We start from the raw sequence: 17951 nt of genomic DNA on the forward strand, positions 1-17951 counted from the left end.
TCGCTGGGACGGATGCGGGACTACATCTCCCAGAGGCCTCTGCGGCAGAGTAGCGTAGCACCGCCAGCCCCGCCTGCCGCGGTGCATTATGGGACGGGAGCTCCAAAATGGACAACCCGAAGGATGCGCCAGGTACGATGGGTTCTGCTGCTCCCTGTCCCGGTTCTTGCCTTAGTGCTGCTCCCTGCAGTGTTCTCCCCACCGCCGGTGGCACCGGGGTCCGTGGGAGAGCGGCCTCTGTGTGTGTGCGGGAGGTGGAGAGGGGAGGGGGCCTGTGGCAATTCCCCCTCCTCCCCTCAGTGGCTGCGGTGCCTCCCGGAGGTCCCGACCCCCTCAGCGCTCATTCTGATCCCTCTTTCCCCCTAGGGAAGGCGAGCCGGTGGTTCGGGGTCGCACAGTCCAAGTCTGCCAAGACAAACGTGAATCTTCTGCACCAGGAGGAGTTGATAGCACAGAAAAAGAAGGAAATCGAGGCCAGGCTCGAGCAGCAGGCGAGGCAGAAGTGCCCGAGCATCCCTCTGCTCGGAGAGTACGTGGGGATTGCGGTGCTGGGAGCTTTGCTGGCATGAAAGGGGCGCCTTTGAGAGATGAAGCTGAAGAGGGAAGCTTTGCAAAGCTTTTGCACTTGGGGGTGAATACTGAGAGGTGAAACTGGGGATTGAGTAAAGGTTAGAATAGGGTACTTGTACCGTAGTTGATCTGAAAGGCAAGAATGGGTATGTGCTAACAGCAGTCATGGTTTTAATGGGATAATATTGCATTTTCCTTCTACTTCCTGTTTTTCTTTCTCTTTTACTTATTACCACAAAGAGTTGGTGCAGTTTCCAGTTACACGCTTCCCAGGGGCAAGTAGAAATCCTGTTTCATCACAGTAATAACTAAGTCAGGTGGAGAGTGCGCGTGAGTGCAGTAAGCAGCAAGCTGAACAGGTCTGTGCTTTTGGGAAGTTTGGTGTCTTGTCCACGTTAGATGAGGTCGGTGGTGGCTGGTGTTTCTGTTTGAGGGGGCTGGGGGGGATGATGAGCACCATCACCTGCTTTTCTTTTTCTACTCAGAGATGACGGTGCTGAGAACGAAGCCTCTGTTTCCAACAAGTTTGTTAACGATGGCAGTTTCCTCCAGCAGTTTCTCAAGCTGCAGAAGGAAAAGTCAAGTACTGGTAGGTTGACTCTGAGCAATAGGAGGCCTTCCTTCTCCTGATGATCCCAGCTTTGTGTGAGCTGCCTCCATGTCTGTTCACTTTAAAAACCCTGCTATGAGCTGCTACCAGTAGGAGTAAGTTCTAAAGCAGCCATGACCCCTTCAAATTTGGCTTACAGAGATGTGATAGGGAGGTTTGCCCACTCTCTGCCTGCTTTAAAGAAGCAGCACTGCTGGCATGACGCTCGCTGTGTGAAAAACCATCCCAGCTTTCATTTCATCCTGCAGCTTTTACCAATGTCTTTAACTTACTCTGAAAATAACAGCCTGTTGCAGCTCTGTCAGTGCCTGAGATGTTGTTTCTAACCTTAAAGGATGCACAGGAATTATTTTCCCCTCATTCTTTTCTAAGAAACTCCCCCGAGTTCTACTGAGAACTCGGCAACTGCTTCAGCAGCAAATGCTGGGAAGAAACCTGGGCTGTTTGGGAAGCGGGCCGGGCAGGTCCTGAGCAGCATGCTGCACCAAGCACGGAGCTCCTCCCAGCCCAGACAGAGCCCAGGCACTGCCCGCCACAGTGTCTTTCAGTCGCCAGATGAAGATGAGGAGGAAGATTATGAGCAGTGGCTGGAAATTAAAGGTAAATGACACCTTGTGCTCTGCCTTGGTTTGGGGTGCAGCTCGCCCTAGTGCTAGGGATGGAGTGTGAGGACAGCGTTTCTTCAGTGGAGGGTGGGTTTTCCTTATGTTGTGGGTTGGTATTCCCAGCACAGTTCCTCTGGGCCGACTTCTGCATCATGAGATGGAAATGGCAGCAGTTAGTGCAGAGGGGCTCCTCCGAAGCTTCAGCAGAGAAGCTGAGGGCTGGATGCTGGGAGGTATTCCTGATCCAGCCTGAGCCTGGGGTGGGAGAGGGATCATCTGCCATAGGCAGATTGGGTTTGTACCTAGGAAGATGGGTTTTCTCTGAATTACCAGGGCAAGTGCTTCACCACCTCTGTGACAATAACCTGTAGAGACAAAAGATGTTTTACTCCTGATGGAACTCGATTGTTTGCTTTATCATAAGGACTCTGCTTTGGTACAGCTGACATTCATTATGCCTGTTGCTGACCTCTCTAGGCAATACACGTAATGCTTGTCTTGAAAATGGAGCTTTAGCCTTTTTAATGATAGAAAATGAAGAGTTTGGGGGTGGTTGTGTAGAGGGGAAAGCTGTGTGTGTTAAGCAATAAGATGACATGGGAGGCACAGAACTGAAATCAGAGTTTCTGCCTCTTTCCAAATTTCCATTAGAAAATCTCCCCTTTAGGTTCTCCCTGCTTGAAGCAGGATAGAAAAGCACTGAGGAATCTTGCAGCATTTAAATAACCAACTTGATCTGGCTAACCCAGGCCAGGAAGCCCAGGGGCAGATTTGCTTAATAATCTGCATTTCATTTGTGTGTATTAATCAAGTATAAAATGAGATTGGAGTTGCTAAATAAGTCACACTGAGCTTTGTGTCATCATTTATTTCATTCTATGGTTACAAAACCATATCCAGCCTTCTCTGGTGGGATTTCTAAGAGCATCATCTTGGCAAGTGTGAACTTAAGCATGAAATGCACTGCAGGAACGTGGCTGCAGTGAATAAAGATGAATTATGGACCCTTAATTTAAAGGCTGGAGGTTCAAATCTAGTCCAGTGTGGACAGTTCTCCCACGTGCTGTTTGCTCAGTGTGCTCCCCAGTATATTGTTGTCTAGACAGGAGCCTGTGTTTAGTTCCCATCGGGTCTGTCCTGCATCGGGTCTGTCCTGCATCTGCTCTGTTGGTGCATTTTTGCCTTGGCACAGAAGCCAAAGTACAGTTTCTTGGAGACTGAGCTCTCCTCTCCAGTGGGATTCCCTCCAAGCAAGAGCTGAGACATGGGCATATGCCAGTAGGAAGAGCCACATGCTCCAGCTCCACAATCTGCCTCCCCTAGTTGGGTACAGAGCGATGTCTTGAGAACTGGAATCTGTACTGATGAGTAATGTGGTGGTTAAAGTCAAATCCCTGTTCCTCCCCATTGTGTTTTGTATGGAATAGAATTATCAGAAGCAAATGATGTTGTGGTTCAAATTGTACCCTCAGCTGTGGGCATCCCAATGTGAGGCTTAGGCAGACGTAACATGAACTTCCTGCTAAAGGAGGCTGACAGTAAGCTGGGGGTTGTAAGTTGTACAGCTCTGTAAGACTGGATCCCCCATTTCATCCTTTCTCTTCCCATTCCCGTTCTACTTTTGTCTGCCTCCGTGGTTCTTAGAAGTAATGTACCTGTTGCCTGTTTGGTGTGTGAGTTGAACCCCAGTACTGACAGCTGCTTAAAGTTTTACCCCCAGAGGATGCGGACACCCGGGCATTGGTGGAAAAGCTGGCTAGGTTCGTGGCTGAAGGGGGACCACGGTTAGAGAAGGTCGCTATGGAGAACTACAAGGATAAACCAGCCTTTTTGTAAGTGTGGTCATTGCAACTCTTATCTTCCAAAGCACAACCCTCTCTCAAAGTAGGAGGAAAAGAGCCTCATGGATAGAGTGACTCAGTTATAAGTAATCGGTTTATTTAGTAATTGCTGGGGAAACTGAGGCAGGAAGTGAGATGCTGAGGAAGCAGATCAGTGAGAGCCAGGATACAGCTAGAGGGGTCTGGCTGTGCCTGGTGAATGTCCAGTACATGGGATATGGCCTTGATCTCAGGCCTGCTTCTGTCTCCTCTGCCATTGTGTGGCTGGGGACAGAGAATTCCCTGCTTGATCAGAAGAAACTTCTGTGTTTCCCTTCAAATGACACACAGAATTTGGATTCAAGTCTTTAGATTAGAGCTGTGTGTATTTACACGTGCTGAAGATCTTGGGAGCCACATTTTCAGTGTGTTCTGAGTAACTGATTTGTATTTAATTGGATTTGGGCTGTTTATATCCCAGAGTATCAATATTTGTATAGTGGTTGCTGATGCAGGTATTTTGTTCTTTTTATCTCCATCTCCACGCCAGGTTTTTGCATAATAAGGACAGCAGAGAATTCCTTTACTACAGAAAGAAAGTGGCAGAGATAAGAAAAGAGAAACAAAACTTTCGTCCGCCCCCTCTTCCAAAAGGTAATTGAGTGGGATCTGGAGAGTGTGAATTGCACACGTTCAATTTGTCCTCTTCACTCTCTGTAACTGCTTGTTGGGGCTGTGCTAGAAACACTTGGAGTGGAGATTTGGCTGTCAGTTGAATTTCAAGAGATCAAACAGCACCATCAAAGTGGTGCCAAAACCGGTTGTTTCCCAAGCCCACAGCATCCTGTCCCATGCTCTGTGTAAAGGGCTCTTGGAAGAGATTTTCTTTCTACTTCTCAAAAATGCTTCAAAGGAACAAAAATGATTCTCCAGTGTGTGTGTTCTGGAAAGTTTCAGCCCTGAAAATGCAGTTAGGAAAAGTGGTTTATTTGAGATGTTCTTACTTGATTTGTTATAAATGGAAGTGGTTGGTCTGTTGGTTAGTTTGACCATAATCGCCACTTCTGCTGTTGTGTCCTTCTCTGAAACTTTTCTTTTCTGCCTGAGACATAAATTCTTGCACATAAGGGACTGTTTTCAGGTGGGAAAACAGCAGAAGTGGCTGAGCTGCCAACACACAGGTGTGTGAGCAGTGGGATCTGGTTAGCTGTGGTGAGACACAAACTATTGAGTGGGTGAAGTGTGCTCTGTGGGCCAGGCTTTTATCAATTCCAGCCCAACCTCTGTTTCAGGCCTTTCATGTGGCCCTGGCAAATCCCTCAGCCTCTCTGTGTCAGCTCCCTTTTCTGTGGAAAGGAGTCTTCAGGCAATTCAGCTGTCATGCTGAGGAGTTAACACCTCAAATTGTGGTGTAATTGACAGCAGGCTGGACGAGCTTGTTACCAGTATCAACTAACTGATACAGCAGCTTGGAAGCTAAGCAGTATTATCCATGCTTTACAGGTGTGGAATATTGAAGCAAGGAAAGGTTATGACTTGGCCATGACTTATAATCATGTCTTCTGCATCCTGGTCCTGTGCCAGCACTCTGGAGTACTGGCACTGGTACTGTGCAGGTAGCAAATGGTATATAAGGCTGTCACGGCTAAATAACATATTTTCCTGGCTCCTTATAAACATTAAATGTGGTTGAAATATTAATTCTCTGTGCCTTTGGATGAGGGCTGCAGCAGCCACCTCTTCCAGGTGAGGATTGGGACCATTCCATGGAGGGTTCCCTTTGTCCTCCAAGCCTCCCCTCAGATGACTAGCAGAGGTGTGTGACAGCAGTACAAGTTGGCCACTTTCATAAGGCTTTCCCATTGCTCCTGGGGACTTCAGTGGCAAAGTCTTTAACTAGAAATGATTGTGAGTGCTGAGGTGTCCCCCTGCACAGGGCAGAAACTGCAGCAGGGAGGAAAAAAGGGTCCAGCTTTGGACACAGAAGCTGGTTTGTGTGTTAATCTGCTCTCATCTCACTCCTGGCACAGGGGAAGCTGCTGTGTCAATGGGCACTCCTCTGGTTACAAAGTCATTGTACAGCCTCATGCAAAATGATGCTTTTTGTGCTCTAAACTCTTATGACTGTTGCTATGTAATATTTCTAAAACTTAAACTCGACCTTTTGCCCTTATTCTGCTCTTGGGGTTCTTAGACCAGATAGGCTTTGACTGTTGCTTGTGTGAGTTGGGCCCAGTACTGACAGCCTGCTTAAAGTTTCACCCCCAGACGACGAAGAGATAAAGAACTCTGCAGAGACACTGGCCAGGTTCATAGCAGCCGGGGGGCCAGAGATGGAAGCTATTGCTGTGCAGAACAACAGAGAGAACCATGCTTTCAGGTAAAGGAAGAAACCTGCTGCTCACTGGAATGTTGTGGGGCTCTTTTTTAAGGGGAAGTAGTAGCCAAGCTTGTGATAATTCTGAAGTCACAAGGACAGTGCACTTCTGTAGCATTGATACTTGAACATTCTCAAGCTTCACAGTTTAAATCAAGGCACAGAAAGAGAGAGAAATCAGTTTGCTTTCCCCAAAATCAATGTACAGCTTCCACCCCTCCTCACCTGCTTTCTGTTGCAAGGTGCTAGTATGATTCTAACCTTTCTGCTTCTCCATGTAGCTGTGTTTTGGTGTGGGCTCCCAGCCACTGCTCAGCCAGTGCTGCCCAATTAATTTGCTGGGTTGCTCTTTGCACAGCATCCCCACTAACATGCAGGTAGCATTCCTTGTCTGTTAGGCCCCCGTTTGGAATCTCTTATTCAGCCTTTCAGATGTGAATTGCTCTCTTCAGCGCACACTGACAGTTGTTTAATGCCTCCCTTTGGTCTCATCCATGTTTCATTTTTCTGCTCTTACAAACAATTGGATGTGTTCCTTGGAAGTGAAGTGGTGCTCAACAAGCCTGATTCTGTTGCTTGTATCTCAGTGCTTTATTGGCTGCCTTCTGGCACTCTGGGGTGCTCCCTTTGTGTTATGGTTTCCATTAGGCAGATGTGCTGATAGCTGAGCTCTGCCAGGATTTACTTTAAAACCCTGCTGTGATCCCACCTGAGCACAGTCAAGTTCAACACTCACTCCTCTATCAGGATTTTGTCAGGTTTGCCATAGGAAGGGCCCCATCCTGCCCTCTTTGAGGTCCTGGAGCAATCCTTAATGCTGATTTTCAAATGGAGGGATGCAAGACCATGTTTGAGTTTGCTTGTGTGTTGTGCAACGATAGATGGAAAAGGCCTGTCATCTCTTAGGTTTCCTTGTGGGACCAGACACTATCCTGTGGAGAGGTTACACCAAGAGTTACACTGGTCCCCTGTAAAGGGAAGATTGTAGAGGACTTAGGAATAAGCAGGATTTCTGTGTGAAGGATTGAAACTGGAGTGAGCTCAAGAAGAGAATGTGTTTGTACCCATCATTGTATTGACTTGTGTTTCATTTCACACGTTGCTGCTAGCTCGAGGATTGTTCATGTTCTTCCTCCAGAGACCAAGGATATTTATTTCACACAAAAGGTCAGAGATGTCTGTTTCTGGAAGTGATAGCAGATAAAGCAGTGGGGTTTGCGTGTGAAGGAACAGAAGGAGCAATCATGGTCTAATCAAGCAGGCTGGTAATGTCAGTGCTTTTAGCTTGACTGGAGAGCTGGGGAGCAGTTTCTTTAGGCAGTGGTTTGGCATCCCCACTGGTAAGACCTGAATGTATGGGAACTGCAACCTGACATGTTGTGGAGCACTTGCAGTTTTCCCATTCCTCTTCCAGAAGGCAGGTGAATGCCGGGGGAGGAGCTTGCACTTCCACAAATGTAACGTGTGCTTATTTGGCAGCAGAAATAGCTCATGAATGGGAAATGCACTTCCTGATCCCAAAGGAAACCTCGCAAAAGCACTTGGAGCCCTGCACTGCATGCATGCACACACAGGATGGTGCTGCAGAGCAGGGAAGTGTGGGGAAGGCTGGTTGTGCAAGAGCAGCGCAGCAGAGAGGAGCCCTGACCAAACTGTGCTGTACTCAACCCCTGCATAGCACTGTTGGAGCTAAACTGGTTGGTTTTGACTTCTTGACAGGTTTCTATATGAGCCAAACAGCAGAGCCTACAAGTACTACAAGCACAAGCTGGAGGAGTTCCGGAAGGACAAGAACACCCCTGCAAGTGCCCCTTTGCCTGAAGAGCCCAGTCAGAAAAGGAAGAGCAGCCCTGAGACATCCCCATCAGCTATGTGCTTACCAGCTTTGCCTTTGCCCCTGCCCTTGCCCTCAGCTTCACCATCATCCTCCTCTACAGCTGCACCTGATGAGGCAGCTGCAGCTACTGCTCCAGGCACTACGAAGAAGAAGCGGAAAAGCAGGTGGGGGCCAGAGGAGGAGAAGGTTGAAGTACCTCTGCCACAGTTTGTGCAGCAGCTGGAGGCCCCTGCCCCTCTCACAGGTTAGTGGGGCTGTATATTGTGGTGAAGAGCTGTTCTGCCTTAGCACAGCTGGCTGGGCAAGGAGAACATCCAGTGAGTCTTATCTCCTGTTGTAATCTCCTTGGTTGCCAGCCCCTAGCTTTCAGCTGGGCCTAGCAGCTAGCTCTCCCCTGGGTGGAAACCCAGATAAATCACTTTATCTTGCTGACACCAGGGATTGGATCTTATCGTTTCCCAGCTATCTCTGAAACCCTGCTGTGCTATAGCTCATTACAGCCTCAGCCCCTGTGTTGTTTAGGGCTATTTCACTTCAGGAAGAGAGTCTGTCAGAAAACAACTATCAAAGGCTGAACTGTGCTTATTCCCCATGGTGGGATAAAATCCTTGTGCAGCACTTCCATCTCCCTCTAACTGATCAGAGGCTAAATGGGAATAGCCATTCCCCAGGTGCTGGCGGACACAAGTAACTTCCAATTTATACCCATTTCAGTTCATTTGATGGCAGATGAGCTCCACGGTTCTCAGCCAACGTTGAGGCTCATGCTCCTGGTACTTTACCTGCCAGGTTCACCTGAGAGGTGCAGCCCTCTGAGTGCTGGAAGAGAATTCTCCCAGTTGGAGCCCTTCTCAGGAGCTGAACTCTGGTGCCCATCAGTGCATGTGCAGTAGTTAGAGCTGCATACATAAATGGAGTCCCTCAAGAAAAGCATCCTGCTCAGCCCTTCATGTCTTTGACCGTTAGGCTTGGGTAAGGTGTAGGGTACGTGCTGTGGTGTCTGTGGCTCTGCTGAGGGCAGGAGGGAAGAAAGGGCTCCATCTCCTAATCCAAGCACTTCAAATGGAGATGAAGTTCCTATGTGGTTCTTCTGATCACAGCCCTATACAGAAGTCTTGGCTATACATCTCATAGGTACAGGACAAGAGCCCAACCTGGAGGGATCCATTTGACCCTGAATTGCTGCTTGTACCTCTGGAGTATTTGTTTTGCAGGCAGTAATGAAGCTTCCATGGTGTAGCTGGGCGGGTGATATTGAAGCAAGCCTCGGGTTCTGTCTTCATACCCCCTGCTGCAGTGGGGGGAAGCAGGGGTGTCTGTGTGCTCATTCCAGCATGCTGCCTGCTGAAATCTCCCCTGGCTCTTTCAGCCTCCCCTTCATTAGACAGGGACATGCTTGTGTTCAGGCTCACTTTCTGCAGGGCTTTGTGTCAAGCAGAAGAAAGGGACAGCAACCAATTTGCCAGGCAGAACAAACCAACCCTTAGCATGGTGTTCACGCTCTGCAGGGGGAAGGGTTTGGGTTTTATCAGCTCAGATGAACTCTCCCTTTTTAGAATGAATATCTTCAACCTGGAATTCCAATGACCCCTCTGGTCCTGTGGAAGGTTGGAGTTGCACAGGATGCTTTGGTACCTCAGTATCTACATCTTCAGTCCGTTATGCTTAGCAAGAGTTTTGGTTTGAGTGGAGAACTTTTCTGATTCTTTCCTGTCTATTTTAGTATTAAATCAGTATCATGAGAGGAGAAAGTGTGGCCCTTCTGGACAGAAACAATGCTTCTCTTATTGATATCAAAACCCTTAACTGCATGCATCCTGCAGGGACTAACACAGCTGCAAAGCGGAACAGAGCAGAGATATTTGGATTAGGGAACTCTGGACTAATGGGAAATTACAGGCTGTCATTAGAACTCTGTGAAAGCTAATACTGGATTGCTTTGGGTCTGATTAGTTTTAATTGAGTGAGATCTTCAGGCTGTGAAGCAAGAAATCAGGCACTTCTGTATTGGGATTTCTCCTGCTGTCCTTAAAGGACGTTCACTGCTCTTGTAACAAGCTCCTTTTCCGGCATGTGGGGAAGGGATAAACCTTCAGGTAGCCTCCTGCCAATGCTGCAGATAGACTGCACCATTAACCCTGGAGGCAAAGCTGATGTCATTCCAGGGAAACAAATGTATTTTTCCCAGGCCTGCTGAACATGAGACTGGGAAGCAACTTCTTATCACACAGCCTTTGCCTGTGCTAGCCCAGTGGAAGGAACTTCTAAATCTTATCTATTTGTATGCAAATTCACTGACTGATCTTATTTACAAAGAGACTTTTCTATCTTGGGGTGGGGCTTTGCTTTTTCTGTCCCCTTTGCCTGTGTTGTGCTGCTTTGGGCCCATCCTCCAAAAATACCTCCCAGAGCTGAATTTCTGCAGTGATTTTCATCATCTCTCAGCAGAAAGCACCAGAGCACTCAGAGAAACCAGATGTAGTTTTAACACAAGAAAGAGCAATGGCATATGCTTTCTGGGAAGGAAAAGAAGATGCTCCAGTCCCACCTTTCTCCTTTAAGGGGGTTTTATATATGCTGGGTTAAGGCAGCACCTCATGGGGCCTCTAGAGCCATGCCTGGCTCTTAGCCTGTGTGTTTATGCAGTTCAAAGCTGAGCCAGAAAGCTCCTGACCTCTGTGAAGGGCAGAGAGTCTTCCTCGGTGCATTCAGAGGAAGCTTTCCCCTGCCTTGACTCAGGGGGTGAATCTTTGACTGGGGCTGATGCTGAAGTGCCCCAGTCTCACATAACACGTGAGGCCAGATTCTTTATGTGGCATAGGTATAGTGTGTTAATAGAACTGTTTCCAAACCTCAGTGCTCTCCCAGACACAAATCAGGTTGTTTAGCAACAACAGAAAGGTTTCTTTTCCTAGTTGTTCTTATTTCTTGGGGGCTGGAGGTGCCTATCCCAGCACCAAGGCCAGCATAACCCAGCTTCTTGCTTCTCTCCCCTTGGAAAACCTCTTGCAGGGTTTTACATAACTCTTTCTGCAGAGTTGACTCCCAGCTCTGGTGTGAATGTGCAGAGGCAGTAGCTGCGGGAGGGAGGGTGGATGTGCTGGTTTCTGCTCTCCTTGGGAGCCTGGAGTTAAGGAAGCTGCTTCCCCATCCTGGAGTCCTCAGCCCAAGGCATGAAGGGAGAGGAGAGTGCTCTGATCAATTGCCCTGAGTGCCTGTGAGAGGAAGGGAGCTGCTGACCCCTGGGCCTCATTACCATATTGTGTAGACATTTGGTGTCATGAACAATGATCTTACTATTATCAGGCTTCATAATTAATAGATGATGAATAAGTAATGAAGCATCGTTTAATTGTAGTCTGGACTTACACTCAGATGGAGGCTTTTGCAGGCATTAGTAGGATGATATCCTTGTCTTGTACTGAAAAATGCAGCACCCTTTCAAGTGTGGGTTTGTGTCTTCTTTTAATCCCCTAAAAATTTAATTGTTGGGATCTTGGCTCTGAGGTGCTGTAGAGGGAAGCTGCCAGCATTGCTGGATAGAGCTGAACCAACTTTGCAAGGCAATCTTCATGATAAATCTCTTGCAGCCCCAGCAGTGTTTCTATTACTTTCCTTCATGGTGCTGCAATTCCAAGTAAGTTTCCTTCTTCCCCTTCCCCTCCCAACCCTTTCCCTTTGCTTGTCGTTTGAACTCCAAGTGCTCTGTGGTCATTTTAAACCCATAGGTTCCTTGTCCAGGTAATGTTAATGCCTAATTTCAGGGCTTATCTGATAAACCAGCAAAAATCATTCCAAAGGAGGAGCATCCTAAAGGGGATACTGCAGAAAAAGGAGGATACATCAGTGGGATTGTCAAGTAGAAATGTCAAATGTCCCCTCCTTGAAAGCAGGGGCAGCATCCCTGGCAATGCAGCTTGTGGGCCTGTAGATCAGAAGCTAAGATTCCCTTGGGGAACAGCAGCTTCCAAAAGCAGCACAATGGTCAGGTCTGTGTTCTGGTGTGCTCATTTGCTTTTCAGTTGGAATGAAGTTGCTGTTTACATAGGAATCAGCAGACACTTGGTGCACAGGTTGGGCAACATGCTGACAGGCTCAGGTCTGCTGGTGGCTTCATGCTGAGTAACCCTTTAAAAGCCTGGGCTTCATCAGGAAGCCTTTTGAGGGGAATGGATAGCTCTTGAAGCATGGTGTAGCAGATTGCCATGCACTGTGACCATGAGGATGTGAGAGGTCTGGGGAGAGGCCTGCACCAGGGTGAGGAAATACTGAGTTGAACGATCTGTGACCATTCTTGCTCCTGTGGTTTCTACGTCCTGCCAGGTGCTTGCTCTTCAGTCAGTGCTGAAACCACGGAGTGAATGTAAACCTTCCTGGAGGGCTCTTCAGCTGTGGGTTCACTGCTCTCAATGGCTGTCTCGTTTCTGAAAGTCTTTTAACATGTGCTTATTACAGTTCAGGACCTCAAGGGTCTTGGATATGAAAAAGGGAAACCAGTTGGTTTGGTGGGTGTGACGGAGCTCTCTGAAGCCCAGAAGAAACAGCTGAAGGAGCAGCAGGAGGTAATGCCCTGAAATGATTTCCGAATTCATACTGTGTTGCAGCATGACTGGCTTAGATGGGAGAGTGGAAGTGGAGACAGCAAAGAAACTGCACTGGGGCCCACAAATAAATCTCTAGGATTTGTGCTGAATGCCAAAGAATCGTGATGCTGCAGTCAGCAGAAACAGGAGAGGACTTTGGGGAATATGAATGAAGCCAACCAATTGCTGTCCTACCAAACTAAACCCCTAGATCTATAAGGTCTCTTGTGTCACATCTGCAGCTGGTTATATATTGCTCCAGCAGTGGGGAGGAGGGGAGTGGAGACTTGGAATTTTGGGGGGAATCAGAGCAGAATTGGCTTTTGCCAGAACATGAGGGTGATGTTTAAGCTGTGTGGGGATAAGGACATGGCAGCAGTCCTCAGTGTTAACATCAAGGTGCCTCTGTTGGAGCAACCAGTACATAATACATAATGCTCCTGTTTGATCTGAGAAGTGAGTGGCTCAGATCAAGCAACAGCACTCGTTGCCTGTGGGGATTTGTAGTTGTCATAACCTGTGTGTGTAGGGCAACTGGGGTGGGTGCAGGCTCTGCTGCAGAGCTCTGTGTGCCCCTGGTGCTCTGCTGCCTGCAGCGGGGGTCTTATTGAGTGTACTGTTGCCTCTCTTCCTCTAGATGCAGCAGATGTATGATATGATCATGAAGCACAAGCAAGCCATGCAGGATATGCAGATGATGTGGGAAAAGGCAATCCAGGAGCACCAGTATGACTATGACAGTGACGAAGAGGTGGACAGTGAGCTGGGAACATGGGAGCACCAGCTTCGGCGCATGGAGATGGATAAGACACGAGGTGTGTAGGGAGCTGCCATGCAAACGCCTTGCTCACTCTGTGGTTGCACAGAGGCCTCCAGAGGGAGATGTCTGAGATCACATTGTTGGCATGGGAGTTGCAGGGTCACTTTTCACTGCTCTGCTGTGGCTTCCCTGCCTGTTGAGTGGAGATAATCACCATGGGTTGCTGTGAGGCTTTATGCTTCACAAACCCGCTGAAATTTGAAGTCAGAACACTGTCTTATTGCTGGTTTCTCTTCTCTTGGGCAGAGTGGGCTGAGCAGCTGACCCAGATGGGCAGAGGGAAACATTTCATCGGAGACTTCCTTCCACCTGATGAGCTGGAGAAGTTCATGGAGACCTTCAAGGCACTGAAGGTGAAACAGCCAAATTCAGACCCCTGGCAGCACTTCACATTGTCCTGAGCAGGGAGGGAAAGGTCTCAAGTGTGCTTAGCCTTTTGTCACAGCACTTAGCTCCCTCACAGCCTTGAGGTACTTCTGCCCTTACTCTAGGAGCTCTGTTCCTGATGGAGGAAACAAGGGGTAAATAACAGTAGGAAATTTTGAGAGCAGACTATTGGGACAGGATCTGGGGGTTAGCTGTAGTTGCAGACCAGCCTCTTGGACTCACAGTGGTTTGCCTGGTCCTGTTTCAGACAAGTGGTTGCTGATGCCAAGCAAGGAAAATGTGAATGTTTATGTAGATGAGTGCAGTAAAGTGAAAATACAAAACCTACAAAAAGCTTATGCAAAGCACTTCAGTACCTGCCAGTTCTTCCTAAACTGTAGGACTTCTTGATGCTGGCACATCCTTCTTGCTGTTTCTGTCTTGCCAGCATGGGGTCTGACATTCCCTGGAGATCCTGGCTTAAATAAGAACTGTATCTGAAGCTTGAGCCAGGGAGCAACTTTGAATTCGGGAGTTAAATATTTCTCTTCTTAATCTCACAGTAGCATTCCCTGTTTCTTGCAGATTGTTCTGGGGTTGGGCAGTGCTTTATCATTTACCTGCTTCCTTCTCTGTAGTGGTTCAGAGCTGGAATCCCAGGGAATGCTGTTAGTAATTAATTGCTTGCCAGAGCCATCCTAACTTGCAGTAGCTGAAGCTGGTTTTCCTTTCCTCTGCCCCACAAAGAGAAAAGAATAACCTACAGTTCCTTTTATGCCTCTGCAGGAAGGACGGGAGCCAGATTATTCCGAATACAAGGAGTTCAAACTGACTGTGGAAAACATAGGTTATCAAATGCTAATAAAGATGGGCTGGAAGGAAGGCGATGGACTCGGTTTGGATGGACAGGGGATTAAAAACCCAGTCAGCAAGTAAGCAGAGTCCTTCTACTATTGATTTAGTCCTTTCCTCTTGGGCTGGTAATTGATGCTCCTTCCCTGGCCTACTGGAAGCAGCTGCAGTGAATGTGAGTGTAATTCATCACTGGAGCAGAATATGGAATCCTTGCAGCAAAGGAGAAAAATGCTTTCTGATTTCTCTGGGGTTCCCCCCACACACAGAGCCTGGGCTTGTTACTTCATCTCAGGCAGGAGCAATGATCTGAGCCAAGAGTGTTTTGATTCTAATCTCAATTTGCGTGCAGAGCTCTTCTGGGAGGTGCTGTCTCCCTAGTTATAAAATGAAAGTAATACTTGTCCACACCTCCCCTCTCCCAGGACGTGTGAGGATTAAATCATGTCTTTAAAGTCATAAATTTATTTCAGTAAACATATTCAAGAACGTGCCTTTTGCATCTGAAGCACAGTTGGTCCCTGCTCTTTAGTCCCTGGTGTACTGTGGGTGAAAGGATGCTGCTGCTGGACCTGTGCTTGAAGGATGCTTCAGTCCAGATCAGAGCTTTGTGTGAGATCATGCAACTGCCTTGACGTCACTCTTTAGTACAGAAGTTTTCTGATTTGATCACATTTTGTATATAACCAAGCATAATGAGTTCTATCCCAGAATAGATGAGCAGCTCTTTTTAGGTAGCTCATCTGTTGGTAACATATGCTGAACTTCAAAACCCAATATTGGGGGCAGGAAGTTCTCTGAATTGGGTTTTTTAGCATTAGATCCTTTTAGCAATAGCAGTTGTTTGTTTACTGCATGATGGAAAGTCTCTCTGCAAAGCAGTTCTGCTCCTCTGTAGCAAGAAGATCTCTTTGGCAAAATGCTTATTGGGTCAGAGAAGTTCTGTGGTAAGAGACTGCTGTAATCAAACCAGCAAGGCTTCCAAACAGAGGGACAGCAGATTCTGTCCATCACAGGCTTGAAGAAGGTTTGTGCTTTGATTGGGTTCTATTATCTCTGATGCTTCTAGAACTGGTAGGAGGGTGCTGCTGCAGAGGGAAAGGAATTGCTGCTGCTTCTGGAGGAATAAGAGGCAGGTACATTTAACAGATCTGTGTGCCTCCACTCAGTAAGGTACAAATGGAAGCATTTGATTGCCAAAGGTGAGTCTGCCGGGCAGAGCACTGTTCAACAGGGAGGCATCCAAACCACAGATGCTATTTCTCTTCCAGCTGTAAAAGGTTAAGCAAATATATGTTGACACTCCTGCTTCCATCTACCAACAGCAAGCATCATTGATTCAGAAGGGCAGTGTACCAACATGGCAAATGCAATAAGCTGCTCAGTATTAGCTGTCTGTCTTGATGCAGCGCGCCCTGCGTGACGGTGCCCAGTGCTCCCTGATGCCTGTCCTCCAGCTCTGCCGACAAGAGGCAGCAGGCCTTTCTGGGGAAGAGAAAGGTGATCTGTCATGTCTTTGTCCCCCCTTTCCAAACAGGGGAACTGCTACTGTGGATGGAGCTGGTTTTGGCATCGATCGTCCTGCTGAGCTCACCAAGGAGGATGATGAGTACCAAGCATTCCGTAAGCGAATGATGCTCGCCTACCGCTTCCGACCAAATCCATTGGTAAGGTGGTCCCAAAACGAGAGCAGGCACAGTGACAAACCCACTGAGGCTTCTGTGTGTGTCTCGTAAGGGTGGGGGTGTTTCTAGCACTTAGCCAAGAGAGCAAATGCTGTGAAAGTTTCTCTTTTGATTCTGCTCTCATGCTGAATCACATTAGCGCTACCAAAACAGCCACGGATGCGCAGTTTTCTTTGCCATCACTTTATTTTTAAACACAAAAGCCTATGGGTTGAGTTTTATCTGGTGCATACCAAGTATAAACGCTGAGCACAAAGGATATGGGGGCTTGTCCATGGGCTCTTTTGGATAATTGTTTTCCTGGTTGCAAAAGGCTGCTCCATTTGCATTGGCCTCGTCCATTCCGCATGCCAGCACACCTTGAAAGCTCCATTTATAATTTGTGATGGGCGAAGCTCAGGTTTCGCTGTCAGAAATGTCACGTTTCAGTGGCTTTTTCAGGTAATTAAGCTCAGATGCTCATTGTTCTGTGAAGACAGCAGTTTTGATTCATTTCTCTCTTCTTCCCCACAGAACAACCCGCGACGACCTTACTACTGAGAATGCTTTTGGGGGACAACGTGTTTTCAAATCCAATTGTAATTTTTCTGTGAAATGTTATGAAACTGCATTATCAGTCTCTTATTTGCTAATATTGTAAAACTTTTCAAAGTCATGATACCATCTGTCACCCACAAGAGCCCCCTTGAGTGTCACGACAGCCATGTCATAACAAGGCCTGGGTGGTTCTTGGGGAGGAGAACAGAGCAGGTGAGAACAGACTTTCACATGGTGCCCTGCTGACAGGGGAAGGGTAGCACCAAAGATACTAGTAAGTAGTTCAGGGACTTCATTTGTGTTTAGCTCAGTGCCATGTTACACGGAGTGCATTTTGTGTGACCCTGCAGATCCTCTGCTGTTCAGATGTGCAGCTTGTGCTGCTCTAGGTTGTTTGGTTGAGTTGTTAATGACAACAAGGAGCTATCTCCACCCCAGGTTTTGGGGCTGTTGTTCAAGTCAGGCTATTGTTCCCTGAAGAACTGGGTCCTGATGCTGTCATGAAGCCAGAAGTATACTCTGACCTTCACCTGACATTGCAAAACCAGTGCCTGGTTGGTTTACCTCTGGTGTGGATTGGTGTGAAGTGTGGCTTGGGGGATGTGGGGGCAGGTTCTTCAGAGGTGATGGCTTCTTGGTCTCTTGAACACTAGGTTCACCCCAAAAGACTTGCAAACCAAGAGACTTGCTACAACTTCCTGTGGCTCGGGGTGCTGAAGAATCAAGCCTTCAGCCACAGCTTGGCAAAGGCCATTTGGATTCTGTTGTCATAAGAAACCTCCTTACAGATATAAATTTTCTTCATTCAGTCTGTAAATAAAATAAAACTCATTTGTTCCTTAGTTTTAACCACTGAATTTCTGGGAGTAGTTGCTCTTACTGTGAGTTTTTATAGGCTGAGGGACTGTTCTGCACCTCTTTCCTTCCAAGCATCTTAAACCAATGTGAGATTGATTGGTTGGTTTCTTCTGCCTTTGTTTTCCTTCCATCCAAGTACTTGGTGTGTGCTTCCCTTTTGTTAACTTTTCTTACCAACATCGAGCCAAGCATTTGGCTTTCAATAAAACCCATTGAAACAGTCAATTCAGGAGGGTTTCATTTGAGGGGAATCAGAGTGAGTCAGGCCCTCCTGCACACCCAGAGCTGGGCGAGCTGCTGCAGTGGGTGCACAGGGAGGTTGTGCTGGGGCTGAGTGTGAACATGGGCAGAGAGCATGGGAGATTGGGAAATAGAGATAACAAAACCTGGCAGGTCTGAGGTAGGGCTCAGGTTCTGCTCAAGTGATTGAG

At 47.6% G+C, this 17951-nt stretch overlaps 1 protein-coding gene across 1 annotated transcript; it reads left to right on the plus strand.

Moving 5' to 3' along the window:
* Nucleotides 1-42: 42 nt before the first annotated feature.
* On the plus strand, nucleotides 43-16895 carry SUGP1 (SURP and G-patch domain containing 1). The gene is made up of 14 exons (XM_061347682.1): nucleotides 43-132; nucleotides 367-529; nucleotides 1056-1159; nucleotides 1553-1780; nucleotides 3494-3617; nucleotides 4156-4259; nucleotides 5862-5985; nucleotides 7702-8063; nucleotides 12275-12381; nucleotides 13040-13217; nucleotides 13469-13575; nucleotides 14375-14520; nucleotides 15978-16107; nucleotides 16639-16895. Exons 1-14 carry the CDS (start codon nucleotides 108-110, stop codon nucleotides 16663-16665), a joined length of 1929 nt encoding a protein of 642 aa, XP_061203666.1. The 5' UTR covers nucleotides 43-107; the 3' UTR covers nucleotides 16666-16895.
* Nucleotides 16896-17951: the final 1056 nt, after the last annotated feature.

The sequence above is a fragment of the Neopsephotus bourkii genome, unplaced genomic scaffold (assembly GCF_033783945.1).
Source record: "Neopsephotus bourkii isolate Nb327-2 ecotype Australia unplaced genomic scaffold, CSIRO-AGI_Nbou_v1 NB_2, whole genome shotgun sequence".
Lineage (NCBI taxonomy): Eukaryota > Metazoa > Chordata > Aves > Psittaciformes > Psittacidae > Neopsephotus > Neopsephotus bourkii.